Consider the following 26,108-nt stretch of genomic DNA (forward strand, 5'->3'; position numbering starts at 1 on the left):
GAAAGTCAGGACCCCCCCATTTCCACCCGTACCAGGGCAAGGCAAGCTGAAACAGCCATTACGGCCCCCTTGAGAAGAGTGGATCAACTCCTAGTGGATCGAGATGACCCTACCAAGGTGCTGACCAGCCCCCTGTTTCAGCACGTTCCTTTTTCTACATCAGACCTCCTTAATTGGAAGCTCCACTACGGTCCCTTTAGTGAAAAGCCAAACGATGTGGCTGATCTGTTTAAAACCATCATGGACACCCACAACCCGAACTGGAGGGATCTCCAACAGCTGCTTGCCACCTTGTTCAACCCAGAAGAAAGGGAAAAGATCCGAATAGCGATTGGCCAGATTTTGAAGCCTGATGTCCCTGCTCATACCACTTTGGCCCAGTTTATAGAGAGACGCTTTCCATCTCAGGATCCCCACTGGGACCCTTATGAGCCCCGGCAAATGGCAGAACTGCGCCAGCTCCAGCAGCTAATTGTTAGGGCTATCCGGATGGCTGGCAAACCAACTACCAACATGTCAAAGTCCTCCCTAGTTCATCAGGAGCCGAATGAAAGCCCCGAGGCATTTTACACCAGGCTCATTGAAGCCTACCAAATGTATACTCCCATAGACCCCACTTCGCCTGAAAATGCTCGCATGCTGGCTATGGCTTACATTTCCCAAAGCGCCCCGGACATACGCCGGAAGCTTCAAAAGCTAGAAGGTGCCTTGGGCAAGCCCATGAGTGAGCTAGTGGAGGTGGCACGCAAGGTGTTTGTCAACAGGGAAGCTATGGAGGAAAAGAGGAAGGAGTCTAGGGGCTCCTATACCCTTCAGGTAAGGGGGTTATCTACCTGCTGCCTCAAACGCACTTTTGAAGAAGCTACCAGAAAAATAAGTTACAACAAATTATTACCCTAACATCCTCCCACAAAAATTTTTACTTTAAAAATGGAAAATATTCTGCAAAGCAAATTTTAAAAAATATGTTTATGAAAACCTTTAAAAAGAAGCCACCTTTAATTATCTGCACTACAGAAAGCTCCCCGAGTTCTGCAAGAAGACATTTGGCTTTCTCAGTCAGGTTCTTTGGGCTTCTGTGTGCTTCTCTTCATTCAGCATTTTCCTTCCTATGCATGTGAGCAGAGTTCTGCACTGGTGTTGGAAGTGGCTGTCCTAAGATACTTGCAGAAACAGAGATGTATGAGCCTCAGCATCCCTCTTTATAGTTACAGGGAGTTCTCAACTTAAAACAACCATTCATTTAGCAACATTTTCAAATGGCAACAGCACTGAAAAAAGTTGCTTATGACTGCTGCAGCATCCCCATAGTCAAGTCACATGATCAAACTTTGAGTGCTTAGCAATCAGTATGTATTTACGATGGTTGTAGCAGTGATTGACGTGATTACCATTTGCCATCTTCCCAGCTTCCAATAAGAGGAGTCAATGGGGGAAACTAAATCAAGGACTAGATACAGTTAACCAGTATTTTAACCATAATTTATCGAAGCAACTGTGCCCTGGTTCAAAGTAATATTAAGCTGTAAGAAAGTGAGTTCCAATGGTGGGAGTGGAGGGAGTCTCAAAAGTGATCTGTTGGAGTACACCAGACATTGAAGGCTGGGGGGCAATAAGTCCAAAGCAATTTTTTTCTTTTTGGCCTCTTTTCTATGTTCAGTTGGTCTTCCTGACATACTAGCTTCAAGTGCATCTTCTTCACCGTCCTTCAGTTATTCTGCCAATGACCTTTTTGTTCTTCAACCATCTGATGTACTTGCAACTTTCCACGCTCACCTATTTTCCCAGTAAATAGAGTCTGTCAACATCACTCTGTGAATGATCGGCATGATTCATTGTCATTATTTTTCTGAGAATAAATTATTATTATTAAAAATTAATACATTATTATTTTTAGTTATTCAGTTCCAGAGAGTCAACATGGCTTAAAAGAATAAAAAGGATAAGAACAATTTCCCTTTCCCCTACATAAAAGCATAGCCCTCAAAAACCTTATCCAATTAAAAAATAAAAATGTCTCTGCAGAAAGCAAGTAGAAAGTAGAAAAGAAGGAGCTCAGCGTTCTTCAGGAACACGTTGTTTTCTAGGTTGTGAGCTGTTCCTGACAAAGCCAGCCATTTGCCCCATCTCTTATACTTTCTTGAAGCATGGCCCTCCTCCCAAATGCCCTCCCTGGATAAGCATCATCTAATTAGCAGAGAAAGGTCATCGCAAGCCAGATATTGATACTATTCATATTAGCAAATAATCTTTTATCAGATCGACTGGCAAAAATGGGTAATTGACAATGGATGGGAAACTTCCCTTCTTTGGAAAGTTACATTTTGAAATTCTGTTTTTTTTCTTACAGAACCCAGCAATTGCTGACATCTATACTGAACACGCCCATCAAGTTGTGGTGGCCAAGTATGCACCCAGTGGCTTCTATATTGCATCTGGAGGTAGAGTGTAGAAGTATAAATTTGCATTTCATTGTAATTTGATGCAGGGTCATGCTCACTTATGCTCATCAAGAAGTATGTTTCTCTGCTTACAGTTTTCTCTGACTTTTGGTGTTGTATACTTAGATACAGCAATACCACTTAGACTTATATATAGACCACACTCTGAGCGGCTTACAATGTCAGTATATTGCCCCAACAAACTGGATCCTCATTTTACTAATCTCGGAAGGATGGAAGGCTGAGCCAACCATGAGCCAGTCAGAATCAAACTCTAGGCTGTGGGGAGAGCAAGCTTGCAATATTGAAATCTAACCCTTGTTCTATCAGGGCTCTTTTAACTTGCTGTTATTGATAAAACATTGTATCAATATCAATATATCCTTGGGCTAAGAAACTGCAGTGTGAATCTTTTGAATGATACTTTCATTGCAGGATCCAATCTGGGTCTGTCACTGAGACCAGAAGGTACCTCCGTAAACTATTCAGGCACAATGCGTACCCCCAAGCATATATTACAAGATGCCTGTGCAACATGCAAGGAAGAGAAAGGAAGAAATGCATAGAATAGGAGCCGGCGACTTGGCAACATAAGGAAACAATAGCGAACAACTTAATAGCTGGCCAGCAACACCCCAATCAACCATTTGAAAAGAAAGGCACACCCAACCAGGCACCATATAAATGTTGCACATAGAATAGCCCAAATAACACATGCTAGTAGAGAGAAGCATGAGTCTGAAAGCTTGGAAGACTAAACCTCTGATCTCATTGTCTGACCCAAATTGGATTCTGAACATTATCCTAGAACACATATATTTGCCTTCATTCATGATTCTTTCATTGGTAGATTTAGATGTGCTTCTCCGCTAAGCCACATTTCTCCTCCACCCCCACCCCCCCTTCTGTGTCCTATCAGCTAATTTTGGAGAGGAGACAAGGACAAGAACATTAGTGCTTAAAATTTTGAATTTTCAATATTTCTGCATAAATATGACCTAAAATGTAATCTGTTGTCTGCACAAATTTATTTATTGAGGAAAATGATCCAATGTATGTATTTGTGTATGGCAAAGTATATGAACCTTTGCTTTCAATACCTGTGTGACTTCTCCCCCAGCCAGCAATAACTTCAACTAAATATTTCCAATAACTGTTGATTAGTCCTACATACCAGCTGGAGAAATTGTAACCCATATCCTTCTTGCAGAACAGCTTTTTCTCTGGGATGTTGGGGAACTTCCTAATGTGTGTTTGAAGAAATATCCATCTGGGTTCAGTTCCAAGTGGAGAGAAAGACACTGGAAACATGGACGCTGATTGGAAAGATGGTTTAATGTAGCAGAACCATTAAGCACATGGTCCTGGTGCAGCTGAACACATGGAAGGGAGTGAGAAATATATATTTATACTCTCTCTTGGGCCTTGCCCTTGAGCTTCCTGTTCCTGTGCAAGAAATGTATTCTTTTGGTTGTCAGACTCCCAGGGGGCTATGTTGGGGTCATAGCTAACTTTGTAGGCTGTCTGTGTCCCAGACTTGGTTGAATTTTGCTGGGTGATGTAATGAAGGGCAATTCCTATTGTGGCTTTTTCCAGAGCTGGGAAACTCAGAACTGGGGCTGAGTTTCTGTCTCCAAGAGCATGTTTCTCAATTTCTCATCCAGGGAAGGATAATATTCTGCCTTTTTAATGTTTCCTAAAATATTTCATTCATTACTTGCTTCAATCCTTCCACAGCATTTCTATGGAATTAAGGTTAGGATTTTGACTTGCCTTTCCAAAACATTAAATTTCTTCTGCTTTCATCATTCTTTGGTACTCTAATTTGGTTACTTTAGGTTGCTGTTTAGCTGCATGACCCACTTTCTCTAAAGCAGTTTATGACAGATACCATGACCCTTTCCTGTGGAACTTGCTGGTATAATTCAGAATTCATAGTTTCATCAATGATGGGAAGCCAACCAGGTCCAGAGGCAGAAGATCAGGGCCAAAATATCGAACTGCCGTTACCATATTTCACCGATGGGATAAAGTTCTTATGTTGGAATGCAGTATCTGCTTTTCACCAATGTCACCATAATATTTTTCAATTAAGTCAGAAAGTTCGATTTTGGTCCCATGTGTCCACACAATGTCTTTCAGCAGCCTTCTGAGTTATTCATGTGATCTTTGACAAATTGTACACAGACGGCAATGTTCTTTTTGGGGAATAGTGGCTTTCTCCTTAGAACCCTACCATCTGCACCATGGTTGTTCACTATTCTCTTGATGGGGAGGGGGTGTCTCATGAACACACATTAGTTAATGCAAGATAAGACATTAGTTTTCTTGACATTGTTCTTGGGTTCTTGGTGACTTCTAAGAATATTATATGCCTTGCTTCTTGGTGTGATCTTTGGTTGGTTACTCCTATTACTCCTGGGAGGGTAATAGTGGTGTTGAATGACCTCAATTTGTACATGATCTGCCTGGAAGTGGACTGTTGGAATTCAAACTCTTTGGGAATAGATTTTTCAGCCTGGTGAGCACCAAGAACAGTTTTTCAGAGGTTTTCAGAGGTCCTTATGTCTTCTAAGCCTCCCACATCCCTGTATTGTATTGTAAAGACTTTGATAATGAACACACAAAATGTTGTTCTTTAAATAAAGCATCCTCCCACCTATTATTATTCCATTTGATTGAAATCCTGACTCTTAATTTTCCCTTCTGCTGAACTGAACATTGCACATGCTTTTGCCAAATACAAATATGAGGCTTTGAATTATTTTCCTCAATGAATAAATGAAGGCTATTAATGTTTTTGACTGATTTCTTCTTCTCTTTATCTAGTTTTAGGACTTGTGTAGAGAACAAATGTTTTTGGTCAAATTTATGCAGAAATATTGAAAATACAAAAGGATTCACAAATTTTTAAGTACACTGAACATGCAGATGCTGTTGTAATATCAACATTACATAATAGCTTTCTGCTTGGTGCAAAATGTACCTGTGGTATTTTTAGACCCAGAATGAAGTTGCCTTGAAAAATTGCAGTGATTTTCTCTCTCTTACCATAAAGAAAACAAACTAAACCCAAGAATTGACATCCTTATTTTGCTCATTTATCAAATCAGCAGTGCAGTTTTATTTATACTTCTTACAGTAATATAACTACAGTTACATACATTTTGCATTAAATTGAATTTGGTGAGCTTTATACATTATGTAAATTAAGCAGAACTTCCTTTCTACCATTAGAAAAGTTGTCGACTTCCTCCAATTTGTAACTAAATGAGAATTATTTTAACTTTTTAAAGTAGAAAACAATACATACTGTAAATGTTTTAATTTCATCCACAAGGTATATGCTTAAATAGAAATTTATCCACCTAAGCTCTAAAGATAAAAGCATATGATTATTCTCAGTGAGATGCTTTATTGATTCAGCCCTGGCAGTGAAAGAATATAAATAAAGTCGTGAATGAGGGAGTTTCTGCCTGTTTATAAATTTTGAAAAGTGCCTGCATGGTGAAGTGACAAGAAAAGGTTAGTTTCACAAACAAGCCTGTAGCATCTTTTGAGAAGATTAAATTATGTAAATCAAGCAATGCAAGAAAAAGATTAAAGGATACAGCATAATTAGTTGCTTTCTTAAAATGTAATATAAATCTTCATAAAATGAAGTGGGTTTTATTTAACACTTCTTTTTTAATGGGATTTTATTTAATATCTATTTGAAGGTCGAGGCCATCTGGCAGGATATGGCTAGTACATCTGTTCTCATGCTCCCTGATCTCTCAGCAGCCTTCAATATTGTTGACTGCAGTAGCATTCTGGACTGGTTGCAAGATTTAGCGGGGAAGGTCACCATGTTGCAGTGGTTCTCTAGCTTTCCTTGTGGCTAATTTCAATTGGCGTTGAATAGTTGTCCTCGGGGGGCATGGCAGGAGTGGGCATGGCCAACTGGGCATGGCCTGAGGAGCATGGCCAGCTTGACATCACTCGCGTGGGCTGGGCAGTATTGGGGAGGGAATGCAAGGGTCTCTGGCTGGTGGGGCGGTGGGTGGGAGACTCATTCCACAGGAGGTTAGGTGAGGTGACATGGGGTTGGGTGGGGGTGATGCTGCCGCAAGGCAATGCAAAGTGTGGAGTGGCTGGTGCTGGAAACCATCGGTCATCGCTTGCTCGCTGCCCTTTGTGCATGGCGGCCAATGTTTTCCAGCTCCTCAGCTGGCGCACTCTGCGACTCTGGACTGTTCCACCGGGCTCTCAGTCTCAGCAGCACATGTGTAAGCAGCATCAGCAGGCAAAGGCAGGGGAAGGCATGTGATGCGGACCACTGGATATTTGGCTGGGACAGGGCAGTGGTTGGCCGGCACATCCAGCAGGCGGGACTGTGTGTTTCTCCCCTATGCCTCTGCCTCCGGCTACTGCCACCGCAACAAGCCAAGACAGGAAGGTGTGGGGCGGCGGCTGCCAAACACCATCGGCCCGCCTACTCCATCCCGTCTGTTTTTGTTTGCGGTTGGATAGCAGGTTGCTGCTGGTCATCTCCTCCTTGGCCCCCTTGTGCGTCTTGCCCTTGGTTTGCGTGTGGAGCGTGTTCCCCTTGTGCACCCAATGCATCTTGATACTGCTGTGGGCTGCCGCTGCTCAGCAGGCTTGCCCAGCCCGAAGGCGGTAAAGCAGCCAGGTAAAAAGGCAGTGAGTGGGGAAAGCCAGATCCCTATCAGCGGCATGGCCGCCCAGGCTCAGCAGAAACAGGGAAGGCATGCGATCCTGGCTGGGCCGGGCAGCCATAGTGCTGAAGAGAACCCAGGTTTCCCTGCTTGCGGTGGCTACCTTTTGCCTGCTGGGCCTAGGCGAGCTCTACCACCTCTGCTGAAGCTTTCTAGCTGATGTGCTTCGCCTCTTCCATACTGGGCAGACCGGGTGCTCCTGCATGAGCTGCTGTTTGCCTCGATGGTGGCAGCGGCCCACAGCATTGCTGAAGTGCATTGGGTGCGCGAGGGGAACACGCTCCACATGCAGGCCAAGGGCAAGAGGGTGAGGAGGAGATGACCAGTGACGACCTGCTCTCCAACCCCAAGCAAAAACAGATGGGACGGAGTAGACGGGCCAGTGGTATCTAGCAGCCGCCGCTCCATTCCCTCCTCACCTTGTTTAGGCTTGCGGTGGTGGCAGTAGCCAGAGACAGAGGTGCAGGGGAGAGGCACGTGGTCCCGCCTGCTGGATGTGCCGGGAAGCCATCTGCTCTGTCTCAGCCATATGGGATGGGAGCAGGAGTGTTGGGTGTTGCACATCATGTGCCTCTCCCCTGACTCTGCTTGCGGCTGGTGCACCAGTTTGTGCGGCCATCCTGGAAATGGTAAGGGGCTGGCCTGCATCGCTTCAGCCCATCCCATCCCGGCAGGCATGCATGCACACAGGAGGCAGCAACCACACACATGCATAGGCCTGAACTTCCCTTGGTGCAAATCAGTCTTCAATGAAAGAAATGAGCATATCATCACTGTATTAAAAAAACTATATTAATTGTCAGTTGTCCTCTAGATACCATACATGCTAATTTTTAATGTTAGTCAATTGATATAAATTTAACATTTATTTAAGTCACTGTTTAGGTCCTTCCTATTTGAGGCCTCCAACTCCTGTTAAATTGGCCTGGTCATTAAAAATCCAGAAGCAGAAGAGAGCTTTCTCCTGTAGCTATGAATGCACTCTTGCAACATGGATTTGACCCCCATGTTTTACATCTTGAGAAGAATAGCATCTCTTTGGCCAGATTTTAATGGACAGTGGTTTTATTATTCATTATTTTTTATTATTTTTATTGGCCATATTCAGTATATAATTTATAAAGCTATCTTGAATACTCTTTTTGAGCAGAAAGACTTCATAAGCAGAAATAAAAGCAAAACTAATGTTTGTTCAATAGTAGTCATATGACTACTTTAGAACTGGTATATCTTAAATTTTGTAAATTAGGATCTGATATTATTTATTATTTTATTTATTAAATGATAGATATGCATTATTTTAATCTCGCTTGACAAATTATTTTTCTACGTGTTTGTGCTTTGACAGATATCTCTGGAAAGCTTAGAATTTGGGACACCACACAGAAGGAACATCTATTAAAATATGAGTATCAGCCATTTGCAGGAAAGATAAAAGATATTGCATGGACTGAAGATAGCAAGAGAATTGCTGCTGTTGGAGAAGGAAGGGAAAAGTGAGTAAGCCCAAATTCTCCTGTGTGCTACTTAGAGAGTCCAAGCATGGGTTAACTTCTGTCTATCTGCCCTGAGACTGAGTTGTAAATTCTTTGGCCATGCTTCCTGCTCTCTACTGAATCCAGTTTTCAACTCAGTCTATCCTAGGAAGGATGTATCCAAAGAATTTTCAGTCTTTGACCAGATTAGCTTGGAGTCTCAATATTTTTATTTTATTTTTTTCCTCTCCTTTTTAGTTTAACTTTTTGCTGCAAATCTATTTTCGTTCGGGAGCAGACTCTGTCGAAGCTGTCCTCTACCGCTGTGCACGGTTTGGGCAAAACCACATCAGCTGCTGGGGAGTGATTGGCCCAACTGGGTTGTCGGTGGGCTGTCACCATTGTTGACTGCCAATTCGGGCAGACAGCCTTGGAGTTGGATCTGAACCTTGGACCATGCGTCAGACGCAGTGGCTGGCTTTTCCCTTGCACCAAAAGCGGCAAATTCAAAAGATTTTTTATTTTGTGCGCTTTCGGCTGCTGGATTGCTGCTTGCATGTCTCCTTCGCAGATCACCGTGGGTCCTTGGGTGGATCCTATTCGGGTTGCTGACTGGATCGCCACCACCCTTTCTCATTGCAGCAGCGCTGGGGTCTTGGCCAACGCTGGCCATACTCTGTGATTCTAGATCTGCTTTGGCGCAGCACAACCGTTGGCGGTTCACACCCTTTTCCATTGCAGTCAGCCTGTTGATCAGCCTGGGCGCCATGGAGCAATTGTGGTTTGCGTCATTTTCACCTGCACATTTGCAGCTATCAGTGAGTGGAGCTTCGACCTCCAGGCCCTCTGTTTCTGCGGACTCTGTCTCCCTGACTGTTGGCACGGGACCTTGATCTGGACATTAAGACGTTCTGTACTCAGACAACCTTCCCTTGTAGTTAGATAGTGAGAACCTTGGCTTTAATCTAGAATGGCAGAGAGAGGCCTAGAAGGGAACAGCGACCAGACGTAGCCTTCAACTAGCCACCAAAGTAGGCCTTGACCTAGGAAGGCTGGGGCTTCTGCATGAGAGGCCTTGAGAGGAGTCAGGGCCCAACGTTCCCCCATTAGGAAAGGATCCAAGGGCCCGGACAGGGACTCCTAGATGCCAGAGGGCGTTAGAGAAACAATTTGCATTTTAGAGGAAGAACATCAAGATTGGTCTCCAGATGGCACCACAAGGGCCCTAGGTTCCCCAGTTCCCTCCATTGTGGAGGATTTTCCTCCCTTTGCACTCTTTCAGCAGATAGGGAGGCAATCAGGTGTTCACCCTGGGAGGCCACGTTCACACCCACTGCAGTGTGGCTCCATCCAGTGGAAGATCAGGGACCAGCTCTTTCTGAAGAGATGCGCAGTGTCATCTCCCAGTCCATTTCCCAAGGAATCGCTGAGGGGCTCCAAAAAAGGGACCAGCATCCTGCCAGACTAGCTCCCAACAGACTGCTTACACAGGGCCTCCTTGACAAGGCGCATCTGCAGGGCCTCCCTCCCCATGTCCCTCCCTAGGCAGCGAGGAATCCATGTAGGGGTAGGAAGACCATGCTGACCAAGACTATCAGAGGACGAAGGTCTTACTCCGGACAAGCCTGCCTTCACGGGGCTTTTTAAGCCTGCCTTATTCAAGACTCTTTTGTACAAGGCCAAGAAAACCACTCACAAGGGTGTTAGTGTTACACTTGAGTAGGAAACCACACATCTTGAGGATCCCAGTGAGGGACTATTTAACGAACCTGTTCCAGTGCAGGAGATTATCTCATCTCCTAAGCTGTTTGTGGACGTGATCCAGCATCAATGGTCACAATCCGGCTCCCTAGCTGCCCCCAAGCTCTCTACAGTCAATCCTAACCTAGAAGAGCTTCTGCAGTTTCCCTCCGTAGATGCCCCTGTGGTATCTCTGACTTCAGCATCTATTCTCCCTTCAGACTGATGGAGGGTTTGAAGGCGGAGGACAAAAAGGTGGAAATATCCTTCCGTAAAACGCATCAGGCAACTGCCTGGGCCATCAAGGCGGCCATTGCCGCTCATTTTTCAATAGGGCTTCCCTTCTCTGGCTTTGCCAAATGCAGGCTAGGTTGTCCCCAGAGGAAACCAGGCTGCCCCATGATGTTAACAAGCTGATGGCTGCAGCAGAGTTTTCGGCAGATGCTACCCTCAGTGCGTCCAAGTTCGCATTCAGGGCCCTAGCGTCCAATGTTACTTTGTGTCGTCTTCTGTGGCTTCACCATTGGCACATGGACATGAGATCAAAATGGAAGCTGGCCTCTGCTCCCTTCAAGGGAGGTAGCCTGTTTGGGGACTCACTAGATCCCATTCTAATCGAGGCCAAGGATAAGAGGAAGGTTTTGCCCTACATGAACAGAAGGACGGAGCACAGAACCCCAACTTTCCTAGAACAGAATCCTTTCGGGCCCCTGACACAAATCTCAATGTCCCTTCATTTCAATGATCCTACCCCCAGGGAACTGATCTTCCTCAGGAAAGACAGCCATTTTGAGACAGAGGCAGGCAGCAGCCTGCTGCAAGATGGCCATTTCAAGGAGAGTCAGGCAACAGACCCTTTTATAGAAATAAGTGACCACCAACAGCCTCCTCCCATTGGAGGATGGTTACAGCTTTTCACTGCCCAATGGGAGATGATCACCACAGATGTGTGGGTTTTACAGACAATAAGGCTGGGCCTTACCTTGGAGTTCATCTTCTCGCCCCCAAGGCACTTCATTCATTGTCCCACCCCCACCTGTCTTTCCAAAAAGGGCGTCATGGAAGCCGAAATACAGCATCTGCTAGAGATCTGGGCCATAGAACCAGTCCCTGTAGGGCAGGAGGGAAGGGGCTTCTATTCCATCCTTTTTCTAGTGCCAAAAAATTCAGGGTGGATGGGATGGAGAGCAATCTTAGATCTGAAGAGGCTCAGCATCCACCTGGCGTACAAATGCTTCAAAATGCAATCCTTTCAAATGATCCTAGGCTGCCTTTGAGAGGGCGACCTCTTGACATCAATAGATCCAAAGGAAGCTTATCTTCATGTTCCAATTCGGCCATCCCACAGAAGGTTCCCGAGGTTCTACTATGCAGGGCACCATTATCAATACAAAGCCCTGCCATTCGGCTTGTCATCAGCGCCCAGGACCTTCACCAAATTGTTAGCCACAGTGGCAGCTCACCTCAGGGCAAGACCAATAAGATTCCAATACTACTTGGATGACATCCTCATCCAGTCGTCATCCCTACCACAAGCAACACAAGAACTCTGGATTACAATGCAAACACTCCAGACCCATGGATTCTCTGTAAACCTGGAGAAAAGTTACCTGATTCCCACCACCAAACTGCTCCACCTGGGAGCGGTGATAGACACCTTGGCCTGCAAGATTTTTTTTTCTCCAAGGAATGTCTAGACAGCCTGAGTTCAGAGGTTGCAAACAGTGACAGTGATTCTTCTTTCCCAGTTACTGGGAAAGATGTCATGTATCACAGTTGTTCCTTGGGCGTGACTACACGCAAGAACCCTTCAGTGGTTCCTCCCACTACAGCAGAGAGCCGGTACAAGCAGCTCCATCACGACGGTTTATATTCCAGCAAAGGTCCTTCACTCCCTCAGATAGTGGCAGTCTCCAGCCATGAAGAAGGGCTGCCTCTTCAAAGAGCCCGACTGCCTTGTCATCATGTCAGATGATAGCCTATTCGGCTGGAGTGCCCACCTATAGACTCAAGTAACTCAGGACAGGTAGTACTTGGAGGAGCTGTCACACAACATCATTTAGCTGGAGCTGAGGGCAGCACGGCTGGCCCTTTGCCACTTCCGGATAGAGATATAAGATCACCATGTTCTCTTATTGACAGACAAGGTAGCAACCAAACCTCATGTCAATCGTCAAGGGGGCACTTGATCCAAGTCCCTCATGGAGGAGGCGGAGGCCCTAGGACTGTGGGCAGAGAAGCATGTCAGATCCCTGAGAGCAGAGCACATCTCAGGAGTAGACAACATACAAGTGGATTTGCCCGGCTGGAGAACACTCATCTTCCCAGGTTTTTCTCCAGGTTCCAGTCACCAGGAGCCAGTCACCAGAAGGAGAGGGTGTCAATGCCCTCCACTGCCCTTGGCCCCAAGGTCTCTTGTACACATTTCTGCCCCTCTCATCCCCAGGGTGATCAGGAAGAACATGGCAGAGGGAGCAGAAGTTCCTCTACTTGCTCCCCATTGGCCCAAGTGGTCCTGGTACACCGACCTCATCAGCCTTTCCATGACCTGACCTGAGGTCTCTCAGCCAGGGGGTCTTAATCCATCCAGAGCCTCAGTGGCTCCAGTTGACCATCTGGCACTTGAGAGGGACCCCCTGAGGAAGGACAGCTTTTCTGGCAAGGTCATCCAAATAATCCAGGGTTCCAGGCAGCCTTCTACCATTAGGACCTATGACACGACTTGGTCCGCCTTCTGTAAGTAGTGTTCCAAGAAGCATATTGATTCCATCAGGGCGTCAATTCTGCAAGTCCTGGAATTCTTGCAGGAAGGTTTCGACAGAGGGTTATCTCCCAACACCCTCCGGACTCTCCAAGCAGCACACAGGAGGAGGAACATTGGTTTTAACTGAATGGTTGTTCTCTGTGCGGTGCAGGAGAGTCCAACTCCACCCTGGGGTCTTCTTGGGGTCCAATGGACAAGAGTATTCGGAGTGCAACGAACAGATTATGTCTTCAGCAGGACCACAACCTCGTTGAAAACTGGACTCAATAGAGGGCAGGAGGCGTGGCCAAAGAATTTACAACTCAGTCTCTGGGCAGATAGAGAGATGTTAACCCATGCTTGGACTCTCCCGCAGTGCATAGATATCGAGCATTCAGGTAAGACCAATGTTCCTTCTATTTAATCCCTTATATTCTTTATTCTTAGCTCTTTCTTTGGGTTTTTAATTTCCAGATGAAATCTACTTGTTTAAGAGCTAAATCTTTCTTGAGAATGCATCCCCCTGGACTCCATAAGCAAAACATCCTCTTTTTAATGGCATTAATGTAAAAGGTTTGTTGTATTAAATCCTCACTATCAGTAATTTATAGGATTCATCCTGTTGGAATTCAAAATATCAAAACATCCCCGTTTAAAATGCGATGGGACAACACGGGAAAGTGGTTGGTGCAAGAATTATTTTGTAGGTCACTAAATTCCAGTTTTGTTTTTAAAATTCCATATCCAAAGCAAAAGTGGGGTTTTAAAGAATTCTAATTCTAAGAAATCTCCATCTATAAAAGAATTTGACGGGCAGTCATATCTATTCCATTGTTGTTGTATGTACATTTATCTTTTCACTGTGGTTCAGCATCAACCATTCTTTATGTTACTATTATTATAAAGATTTTATATGCCAAAAGGTGGGGAAAATCTAGGAAAAAGGAGAACTGATTTCAGCTTTTCCATAGTGAGGTCTGCTGCCTTTATGTCCAGAAATATTGGCACCATATTTTCTTCTCTAGTTTTGAATGCTGTCAACATCTTTTTTTTCCTAATATGGAGCTTCTGTTATGAAATACAATATTTTTCCTTCCAGCTTCCTTGTATAAATACACAGAATATATCCTTTCAGGAATTAGGTATTTGTAAATAAAGCAATAATTTAAGACCTTATTATGTCAGTGAGAAACTCATGCTTTGCTTTGCTGGTATTCACCATGCAAAGAAGATTTATTTAAAATTGTTATTTGCTTATAGATAAAATTCTTTTTTGTGTGTTCTTGAAGTGTAGAATTAATCATATCTTTAGCAGTTGTTGCAGAAAATCAGTTGGTATTGTAGCCTGTTTTTGTACATCTTTGAGAATCTTTTTATTGTATTCTTAAATTACACTAAATAACATGATAAAAACATTAAGTGGGAAGGAAAAAAAACTAAGAGGAACAAATAGAAACTTATTTTTTTAACCTTTGATTTCATTATTTTTTTACATGATACCGTAAGAAGTAAAGTTGAAGTTGCATGAGCATAATTTGTTACTTTAATGTGCATTAAAAAGAATTAAGTCTTTGTTTTGCATAAACAGATTTGGAGCAGTCTTCTTGTGGGATACCGGTTCTTCAGTAGGTGAGCTCGCAGGTCACAACAAAGTAATAAATACGGTGGACATTAAACAGACGAGGCCTTACCGCTTAGCAACGGGCAGCGATGACAACTGTGCTGCTTTCTTTGAAGGACCACCATTCAAGTTCCAGTTCACCATTAGTGTGAGTTTGTTTTCTTTCCTAAGCAGAGTCCAGCTTTGTGGTCAGAATCTTCTCTCACCTTCCTGCGGTAGCTGAAAGCAGTTTCCACATCTTGAGAAATAGGCAACTTTACTTACGGAGGACTCTTGTAGAGGGTCTGCAGTGAAGTGTTGCTTCTGGAATGGGGTTCTGAAAGTTCCTTTGTACAAACAGGATGAAAAGGATTTGTAGTAGTGAAGGATGGATCTCTCTCTCTCTCTCTCTCTCTCTCTCTCTCTCTCTCTCTCTCTCTCTCTCTCTCTTTCTTCACTGAAGCTAAACTGCACAGATACTCCATTGCTTATAGTGCACAGCTATATCTTTTAGACTTATTCATGCTATGTTAATATGGTTACTAGCCTGTGGTTCATGTATAGAGGAGAATCAAGATTGCAGCTCCATGTCCACCGAGTCATTTCATAAAAGTTTCTTGATAGCATCATGCATGAAACTGACGTAGCAGGCTATCTAGATTGGGTTGTACTAGATTAAGCTACCTGATTCCCACATTTTGTATAAGCACAAGGCACATCTCAAGCGTATGCAGTAGTATTAGATAAGATAAGCATCATTTGCATATTTTTTGAACTTTAAACCTTTTCAACATCCTAAAAGTATTCTTATTTCACTGTCTCCGATGCTTAGGAAATAATGTAGATTAACATGCAAGCTTCAGTCCTTGTCATCTTTGAAGTGGGTTCCTGACTTTATTGCAGTTGAAAATGGGTACCATGCTTTGTCTGGGAACCAGCTGGCCACAAACTAGCCTTCTGTTTCAGCCTGTGAAGAGGCTATCCATAATGTGTCTGATACACAGAGATAATCATATTCTGGACTTTTCTTAAATCCTAATTTTCCCAAACAACATAATTTGTATATTTCTATCCTCTGAATATAATCTCTTAGTATCCCTCCCGTGAACTGCCAGTAATCATTCTCAGCAGTTTGATGGACAAGACTGAAATATTAGATATCTTGTGCATCTGGAGGATGATTTTTATGAGCTTTGGAAGCAGGATACTCTGCTGTATATTTATTTATTTGTTTGTTTGACTTGTTTGCTGCCCATCTCACCTAGTATAATGTTCATACTGTGTATTTCTTCTCCTTTAGGACCACAGCCGCTTTGTGAACTGTGTGAGGTTCTCTCCTGATGGAAATAGACTTGCTACAGCCAGTGCAGATGGCCAGGTAAAAAATAATAATTGTTAAGTAATTAAGCTCCCCGTTAGAAGAGCGAGTATGCAGAGAAGCGTAATGAGAGTGATACAATAGAACACGCACAAACCAGCATACAGAGACACTGACTAGTATAAAAATATAGTAGTTTACTTTGTAGAAATATAGAGGTATTCAGAGTCCGGTTAACAGTCCAAGTCATACACGGTTCAGTAATTCAGTTATCAAAATAGTCAGTCTAACACACAAAGTATAGCTAAACAGTAGCAAACCACAATACCTCAAAATACACCTGACCAGCTTCTAACAAAACAGAGAGCTAACAGCCATTCTGGCTCCCTCTTATGGCTGCTTGAGGTAATAATTCAATTAAGCATTTAAAGTAACAGTAAAGTAATCATAACTTATATGCATTGCCAAGCCAAGCCTAGGGTTACATCCCTAACAATAATAATAGAAGGCATGCTTTGTATGAAACAGGTGTCAGTGTACAGTAGTCCCTAATAAGTGATTAGACCTATTTTCAAGAGCATATGACTCACCTTAGTCTGGATTCTAATTCACATGCAATAAAATGGAACATTTAATGTTTGCAGGTGGATATATCGGATGCCTCTTATATACAACAGTTTCCTTTTAGAAAAATATATACAGCACCAACAAAAGAATCAGAGTTTTAAAAGCATTTTATGTGAAAAGTATTTCACATGGGAATAGAAACATTCCCATGAATATATTTGCCTGAATTTACAGCAAAACAATTATTCTCCAGCTGATGGCACAGAACGGTCCAGAAGTGGGTTGTTCAATCCTTATTTGCCCAAGAGACTGAGTCATAGTTGAAGCTATGTTCCTTTCTGCTTGGCCCAATTCCCACTCAGCCTTGCCCATAAAGAGACATATTTTTCCTTACTCGTGTGTTGGTTTTTTTGTTTGTTACTTTGGTTTATTTTTCCTTTTTCTATCTTTTGGTTTCAAACTTGGTGGCTGGCTTGGTTTCCCAAGCTCTTTCTCCACCTTTTTTTGTAGTTGTGGTCTTCTCTGCATTTTTTCCTTCGCTTTTGCGCCCTGCCTGTTTTCGGAGGCTTCCTGGGTGCCAGGGGAGAGCCATTGGCTGCGCCGGCTATTGGAGCTCTTGTTGCTGTCCCTGTTGCCGGGCCGCTTGTCTGTGTGGTCACCTGTGATTGCCACTGGGTATCAGAGGCAGAGCCAGGCTGTCGGCAACATTGTGGGTGCGAGGACACATCGGAAGAACGTCAGCACCAAGTTGTGAGGCTGCGATTGGGGAGCTGGATACTTTCGGAGTGTGGCGGATTGGAGCGGTGGCATCATCTGCGGCTGTGCCGGGTGTTCTCGGGGCCGGCTGACTGCCAGACCGCTCAGCAGGCAGGTGCTGTTCTCTGTAAGTACTGCGGCCCTGGGAGAGTGGCCATTTTTGTGGGGTTCCCCTGGTTCTGGGAAGGTCATTGTGGCAGTGGCCATTTTGTTACCCAGCACATGGCGGCAGCCAATTTGTTCTCTGCCACATGGCGGTGGCCATTTTGTTCCTGACCACGTGGTGGCCATTTTGTTCAGTGGAGTTTTGCGTTTCTGGGGTCACGTGGTGGGCGGCCATTTTAATTACCATTTTTGCCAACTCATGGCTCATTGCAGCAGTCGGTTCCCTGCCGTGTGGTCGCAAGTTGGAGGTGCTGCTGCAGGGCCGTGATCCCCCAGGTTAGAAGTCCCTTGGCCTTGTGTGTGTGTGTGTGTGTGTGTGTTAGAGAGTGGTGCAGTGGGATAACTGATTCCCCAGGAGAAGGCACATCAAAGGCGGCCTCGTCTTTGACCAAGAAGGCCTCTAAGAAGAGGAAGGCCCCATCAGCTGAACCCCCAGTCATCTCAAAGCATGGTTCATCAAGCAAAAGAGCAAAGACGACTGTGGGGCTGAGAAAGCCAGACAAGGTAGTGGGGACAATGCCACATTGTCTCTCACAAGTTCACCACCCTCCTTGAAGGCGGTGCAGCTGTCCCCTTCTCCCTCTCCTCCTAGGCCCTCTGATTCCCCGAGGGCTAGTTCCATTTCCCCTCCTCTTTCAGAGGTGGATGAGGAGGGGGGAGTTGTCACCCTTTTGCATGCTTAGAACCTGTCTCCAGACCAGTACAGAAGCAAAGACTGGCTCCCAGACCTGGCCCCAGCCATTTTGAAGGTGAATTTGTTGATTTGCCTGCTAACATTCAATCTCTTATTCATTGGGCCATTGTTCATGGCATAGCTCTTTAGGAGTGGTCTTCAGACCAGGCAGATGTGGAGTTGATGGCGGCCAGGCGTAGGCTGGCCCAGGAGCCGGCTTCTCTTTCGAGCAGGGCCCATAGGGCTGTGTCTCCTTCACTAAGGAGTGAGGCTTCCGTCCTGGAGGAAGAAGAACAGGAGGAGCTGGAGTTCTCTGATGACGAGAGCTTGGTTCCCGATGTCCCTGCATTTGTGGGGCTCCCCCCCCCCCAGTTTGTTCCGTTCCTTGCTGTTCAAGGCTAGGAGTACAGCTGCTGTTGAAACTGAGACAGAGAAGCAGAAAGGGAAGGAGAAGGAGGCTGCAGTCGAGGCCTCGACGTCCACTAAGGCTCCTAGGAAACGGGGGTTCTTTGCAGAGCCGGCGGCTAGGAAAGAGGAGATCCCTGCACCGAAATTGTTCCTGGATGTGGTCCAGAAGCAGTGGGCCAAACCAGGTAGCTTCCCAACCCCGGGCGGGAACAATAGGCGCTTCTATAATATGGAGCCTGATTTCTCCCAAGCTTTGTAGGTCCCAGCGGTGGATGCCCCTGTGGCTGCTTGGCTTCCCCGGCTTCCCTGGTCGCAAGTGATGTGGCAGACAACTTGAAGGCGGAGGATAGGAGGACTGAACTGGCCTTACATAAGACCTTTCAAGCTGTGACATGGGCAATCAAGGCAGCTTCTTCTGCATCTTTCTTCAACCGGGCTATGTTGATGTGGCTGGAACAAATGCAGGAGCGGGTGCCGTCGCATGATGTGAGTTGCTGCAGGACATCAGCAAAGTCATCGCTGCTACACAATTTTTGGCTGACACCACTTTGAACTAAGTTTGCCTCCAGGGCTCTTTCTTCTTCTGTTTCAGCTAGAAGGATGGTGTGGCTCCGGAATTGGCAGGCTGATGCTAAGGTGAAGTGGAAGTTGGTGGTGGCCCCGTACACAGGGAAGAACCTGTTTGGTGAGGTTCTGGACCCAATTCTTGTTGAAGATAAGAACAAATGTAAGGTTTTGCCTGCCATGGCTAAGAAACAGAAACACAGATTTACACTTTACACACATAGGCCTAACTATAGGGGTTCTGATAATGATTATCAGTATCACCCCAGAGGGTTTCAGTCGCATCAGGATAGGGGGCAGGATAGATCTTCCTATGGGGACAGATCCCGTTTTCAGCCCCAAACTAAGTGGCCCTTTCAGGGGATGAGCGGATATCCTTTCTGCAGAAATAAATAAGTTGGCGGCAGCTGCTCCCATTGGTGGTCGGCTCGTGTTGCTTGCCGATCGCTGACCTTTGGGCCTTGAACATGGTTAGATTTGGCCCTTGTAAAACACAGTCATGTCCTGCTACTGACGGACAACGTGGCCGCAAAGGCTCATGGGAACAGACAGGGAGGGACACACTCCAAGGCCCTCTGGCAAGAATCTCAGAGGCTAGGCAGCTGGGCAGAGAGGCACCTGTTGTCCATCAAGGCGGAACACATTTCCGGACAGGCGAACCACCAGGTAGACTGGCTCAGCAGGCCTACAGTGGATCAGAAGGAATGGCAACTGGATCCGGAACTGTTTGAGGAGATTTGTCGATGGTTCAGATGGACGGAGGTAGACCTCTTCGCAACCCCAGAAAACGCCCAGCTCCCCAGGTTTTTCACATGGTTCCCGACTCGAGGAGCAGAGGGGAGCAGTGCCTATGCAGCAAGTGGTCCTGGGGATTGCTCTATGCTTTCCCCTTCTGCCCCTCATACCAGGGGTGCTGGGAAAGATAGTGTCAGAGGGGGCGGAGGTCATTGTGGTCGCTCCATACTGGCCTCGCAGGCCTTGGTTTGCAGACCTAGTATGTCTGTCCACTGCCAAACCATGGAGGATCCTGCAGGAGAGGATTTTCCTTCGCCAGAGGGTCCTAGTCCATCCGGAGCCTCAGTGGCTCCAGTTGACTGCCTGGTGTTTGAAAGGGAGCTCTTGAGGGAGGTGAATGGTGCCGCACGGCACAGGTGAATCCCAAGGGACCGTCTCTGCCGCACATCGTGGAATTCTTCTGGGATGGCTTGGAGAAGAGTCTCTCTCATAATACACTTCGTAGGCAGCCCTCTCCATGGTCCTGGTGCTGGATGGTAGGGAGAACCTTGGGCACCACCCTGTTATTAAAAGGTTTCTCAAGGGGGTGGCTAACCTTAGGCCCCCGGTGCTTCACAAGTTCCCATCTTGGGATTTGTCCATGGTCCTCCTGGCTCTCCTTAAAGATCCCTTTGAGCCATTGAGGACTGTCTCCTTGCAATTTCTCACGTTGAAAATGGCCTTTTTGGTTGCCATCACATCTACAAGGAGGATATCGGAGCTGAGGGCTCTGTCTGTGAGGGAGGATCTCTTTATTTTCCGTCCCAACATTGTAGTGTTGAGGCTTGACCCCACGTTCATTCCTAAAGTTAATTCATATTTCCATAGGGCTCAGGAGATAGTTCTCCCGGACGTTTGTCCCAATCCCACTCATGACAGGGAGAAGTCCTGGCATAGGTTGGATGTGTGGAGGACACTTCGTATCTATATCAAGCGGACGGCACTCTCCAGGAAGACGGAGACACTGTTCGGCTTGTTCCAGCCGTCTGCTGTGGGATCTAGGGTGTCAGCTTCCACCATTGGGCCTTGGCTGCGAGCGTGCATTGCTCCGGCCTACGAGGCGCAATGTAAGCCTGTGCCCCAGGGGATCATTGCGCATTTGACTAGGAGCACTGCTACCGCAGCTGCTTGGAACACTCAGGCATAGGGGACATTTGCAGGGCGGCTAGGTGGGCTTCTCCATCGCCCTTCATAAAGCACTATCAGTTGGATGCTTTTGCATCTGCCGAGGCATCTTTCAGACGAAGGGTGCTTCAAAGAGTGCTTGATCCATCAGGAACTATGGACCAGTGAGTTCCCTGCCCTAGGGACTGCCGCTTCGGTATGTCCCACTTCTGGACCGTCCTGCACCATCAGCTGGAGAAGGAACATTGGTCCTACCTGAACGTTCTTCTCAGTGTGGCGCAGGATGGTCCAGGTCCCTCCCTATTGGTTAGGTCCGTAGTCCTCTGAGCTGGATGTGCTGCGTGGCAGGGCCTGCTCTTCTTTTGTTTCTCTAGTTGGAGCTGCGTTTCATTGGAATTGGGCCAAGCAGGAAGGAGCTAGGGGCGTGGCTTCAACTATGACTCAGTCTCTTGGGCAAATAAGGATTGAACAACCCACTTCTGGACCGTCCTGCGCCATGCTGAGAAGAACGTTCAGATAGGACCAACATTCCTTCTCACTGAAGTGCTTATGTTGAGAATCATACTGCTAGGGTGTGTATAGGCATAAATGTTTTAGTAGTAAAGAAAGTGAGAACAATGGGCAGAAGGGAAAAAAATACCAAGAAAGATGAGGGCCTTGTACTAATGATAAAAAGAATAGCACTAAGGAGAGATTGAGAAAGAAGAAATACAGGTAGTCCTCGATTTACAACAGTTTTTTTTAGTGATTGTTCAAAGTTACAATGGCATTGAAAATGTGACTTATGACAGTTTTTCACAGTTATGACCTTTGCAGCATCCCCCTGATCACGTGATCAAAATTCAGATGTTGGGCAACTGGTTCGTAATTACAACCGTTGCTGTGTCCCAAGGTCACATGATAATCTTTTGCAATCTTCTGACAAGCAAAGTCAGTGAAGAAGCAACCATGTTGCTAACTTATCACTCAAGTGATTCACTTAACAACTGTGGTAAGAAAGGTCATAAAATGGGACACAATTCACTTAAACAAATGTCTCAGCAACAGAAATTTTGGGCTCAATTGTGGTTGTAAATTGATGATTACCTGTAGACAAAAGTCTCTTGCCACCAGTGGTGCTTCTGGAAACCCCATCGCAATCGGTACGCTGCGATGGGGCCGGGCATCCAACTCAGGCACGCTCGCTGCGCATACATGCGCACGCCACTTTCCTGCAACATCCCAGCTGCTCAGCAGAGGTCACGCAGGTGCCATATGCTATGCGCACATGCACAATTGGCCCGTTTCCCACAAAAAGCAATAAGGATCGCAGGCAGGTGGGTGGGCCTAATGAGCCACCGTTCCAGTACGGTGGCCGCTGCTCCCAGCGGCCACCGGTACACTCGTACCGAGCCGTATCGCCAGGAACCCACCGCTTGCTGCCCTTGAGTGCACCATCTTGGGCTCAGTTCTCAACCAAAGTTTATCTCTAGTAGTGGTATCACCATTTAGACAAGGTCTTCCTCAGGCTAACCTACTTTCCATGTATGCTTTGGAAGGTGCTCTGTGGCTCTCTGAGATACTCAAATGGTAACCAGTAACCACTATTGATGGTGCAGTGGTTGAAATCAGACTTTTTAAAAGTGACAATCTGAGTCACTAGTGTTCGAATGCTGACCCAAGTCTGATGCCTACTGCTTTTCTCCAAGAATAAATATGGCAGTGACCGCATGAAAAAGAAATATATGTAGCTGTGGAAAAGGGATTTGCTTTTATTTTTAGCAAGGCTTGCATGCTTCTTAGCTCTTGTGTTACAAATAATTTTTTTTTTTACTCATTGATTTGAGCTGTGGTGGCGCATTGGTTAGAATGCAGTAGTACAGACTAGTTCTGCTGGCTGCCTGCAATTTGGCAATTCAAATCTCACCAAGCTCAAGGTTGACTCAGCCTTCCATCCTTCCAAGGTCAGTAAAATGAGGACGTAGATTGTTGGGGGCAATATACCGACTCTGTAAACTGCTTAGGGTTGTAGAGCACTGTGAAATAGTATGTAAATGTAAGTGCTATTGCTATTGCTATGTTAAAGGTATTCTTTTTCTTGAAATATTAGTGTTTCACTTTAATGCAATCCATAAATTAACTCTTCCATGATAGTTGTCTCTTTTTAAACTTCTGAACAGATTATTATTTATGATGGCAAAACTGGAGAAAAAATTGATGCTCTTGGTGGAAACAAAGCACACGATGGAGGTATTTATGCGGTAAGTATATTCCAATTGTGCTCTATGGATTTATATCACTTGAATGACTTATTAAGCTGCAGAACTATTATTATACCTTGTAATAGACACAACAGCATCATAATGGTATTGTTGGGCAGCTATACCAGAATTCAACGTATCTCATGTATCTCGTATCTCAATTGTGGCAAACTGGTCTTCCCCAAGATGAAGTGGCGGCTCCCAAGCTGAAGGGAAAGTAGCACAGGCTCTGCAGTGGTGTTACCAGGCTTGGCCTTGGCCCATTCCCCGCGTGAGGGGCTGCTGCCCACCCGCCGCTGGCAGCTTCCGCACCTCTCACTCTGCTTCTTTGCTGGTGGGAAGCAGCGCCATGGCCTTTCCTCCTAAGACCACTCTTAACCTTGCATGGTAAAGATTGCTAATTGCTCATACTTGTGAGAAGTTTTTCTTTACTGTGTAAGATATTTTCCTGCATAGAGCGGCTGAGAGAGAAAAGTGGTGGAGCTGCCAGACTCGAGTAAGATGTTTGGGCAAATTTGGGGGTAGTGTGGGACAGGTGGGATCCCCTTTTCCTTGCACCCCCACCCCAATTCCTGAGACTAACCATGGCCGGGAGACGCATCCCCTTGGCCACAGCTTGGCTGCGAGCAATTAGAAATCTTTAATGCAAGTTTTTCCCTGCGCTTGGCTGGGCAGGGGTGGGGTGGGGTGAGACTTCGGGCTGGAACAGGTGAGCACAGCCGCCGCATCAAGAGGAGCACTTGCCTCCATTGTGTCCATCTCGCACCCGCAGCATCCATTGCTCCCTGCCACCACGCACCTGCCCTCCGCCTTCAGAAGCAACGGAGGCAAGCACTCCTCTTGGTGCGGCATGCTTGAGTGGTTGGGGTAGGATGGGGCGAGGCTTCAGGCCGGAGCAGGTGAGCACAGCCACCACACCAAGAGGAGCACTTGCCTCCGTTACCTCCATAGTTGGAGGTCAGGTGCATGGCAGCAGAAAGCAGTAGGTGCTCCGCTGTGGGTGTGAGTGGAAGGTGTTGGGTATTGTGGTAGGCGTGGGGTGCGCATCCGCCTCGTAGAAGTTGCCCGGCAAGTTGCCTCCAAAGGATGCCAGGCGGTACCGCCTGAACGGCCGTTATCTTTCTCCCTGGGCTCCATCTCCTGGGCAGATGGAGTGTCCTGGGCAGACAGAGCAAGAGGCCAGGACCAAACCCATCAACCACAGCCACCACTTCAAGAGCAGGCTGATTGGCTCGCCCCCAGCGTCGTCTGGGAGACACCGAAGAGCCCAGCTTGGCGCCCCCCCCCCACTTGGTCAAAAATTTTACTACTGTTCCAGTCGACGTAGCATTCTGGTGGTGGACATTCATTTTAACTATGACATTCATTTTAACTATGGCAATTCTTCCCATTAATGATATTTGCAATTTCCTCCAATTCTCCAAATCTTTTTTAATTTTCTGAATTATTTTCTCATAATTATCTTCTTTAATTGTTGAACATTTCCCTGTCAGCCAAATTCCTAGATATTTTACCCTTTTTACTAGCTGCATTCCCATAATTTCCTCTAATTCTTGCTCTTGTTTTTGGTAAGATTTTTTTCGTAACAATCTTTGTTTTATTCTTGTTAATTTTAAGTCCCGCTACATTACTGAATTCTTCTATATTTTGGATTAATTTAGTTCCTGTTTCTAGTGGTCCTCTAATATGAATACCATGTCATCTGTGAATGCCTGCATTTTGTATTCTTTGCCCATATTAACGGTTTATCATAGGAAGGGTGCTTTATCCCTATCGTGGCTGATTGCTCCATTTCTGAGAGTAACACAGGGGCGGAGGTTTCCCCAGGTTCTCAGGCCATACCTGGCACCTCCAATACCAGGGCAACCAGAGCTACCACCAGGAACTCTTCCTCCAGGCCTCAGGCCAGCGGATCCGTGCCTCAAGCCCCCACAGCAGCAACTAATAGGAAGTCTAGAGCCAAACAGAAAACATCTGGGAAGCACTCCTCTAAATCCATCACAGGAGTATGAGACCAGGATTCTCCCCTTATCATCTCATTCTCCAGCTGCTTCTCTACCTCTCTGCAAGTCACACAGGAATGGTCTCCTGATGTTGCTTCACAAAGATTGTTAGCAGAGGAGGTGGGGCTGGGCCCTGGCTCTCCATCGGGGTTTTCAGGAGTATGCCCATTGATAAATAATGAACCAGAACAATCGGTTCCTTTGCCTTCCCTTAACTCCACAGCGGCAGGGCTCCGCCTGTGGAAAGTCAGGCCCTGGTCCTGCCTAGAGAGATTCGCCACCTCATCTCTGCAGCTATAGCACAAGGGGTGGAATCTGAATTACAACACGGGATAAGGGTCCAGGTCATGGTCCTCAACCAGACCATTACCAGTTACTCAGGAGCCTTTTTTCCCGGCACATTCTCTGCGCAGTGAGGATTCACTGGCTGCAGAGGAGGATCTAGGGGATCAGGAGTTCAGGTAAGCCAATGTTCTCTTCCACACAGGTACTTTTCCTCTGTTGCCTATGATATCTCCCTCTTAGTGATCTAGGGGAGACATCGGAGGCGAGTCTTGAGGGACCATTCTGGGAGGAGTTTGACTCTGTTGCCGCCGAGGATATGGACAGGTTACGTGGGCGACTGCTGGCCACCACATGTTTATTGGACCCGTGTTCCTCCTGGCTTATACTGGCAGCCTGGGAGGTTACACGAGGCTGGCTCCAGGGACTAGTGAACGCTTCGTTGAGCGAGGGGTCCTTGCCAGCCGTCTTGAAAGAGGCGGTGGTGAGGCCCCTGCTTAAGAAGCCTTCTCTGGA

At 46.1% G+C, this 26,108-nt stretch overlaps 1 protein-coding gene across 2 annotated transcripts in view; it reads left to right on the forward strand.

Annotated features, from left to right (window-relative positions):
- Positions 1–26,108, forward strand: part of WDR1 (WD repeat domain 1) — a 56,053-nt gene that overhangs the window by 13,652 nt on the left and 16,293 nt on the right. For both annotated transcript variants that reach the window (XM_081958893.1, XM_081958892.1), the window contains exons 3-7: positions 2,351–2,441; positions 8,508–8,655; positions 14,706–14,886; positions 16,018–16,095; positions 23,227–23,307. In XM_081958893.1, the coding sequence (XP_081815019.1) occupies positions 2,351–2,441; positions 8,508–8,655; positions 14,706–14,886; positions 16,018–16,095; positions 23,227–23,307 (579 nt within the window). The remainder of the gene's footprint in view (positions 1–2,350; positions 2,442–8,507; positions 8,656–14,705; positions 14,887–16,017; positions 16,096–23,226; positions 23,308–26,108) is intronic.

The sequence above is a fragment of the Natrix helvetica genome (genome assembly GCF_964273705.1).
Source record: "Natrix helvetica genome assembly, chromosome: 7".
Taxonomy (NCBI): domain Eukaryota; kingdom Metazoa; phylum Chordata; class Lepidosauria; order Squamata; family Natricidae; genus Natrix; species Natrix helvetica.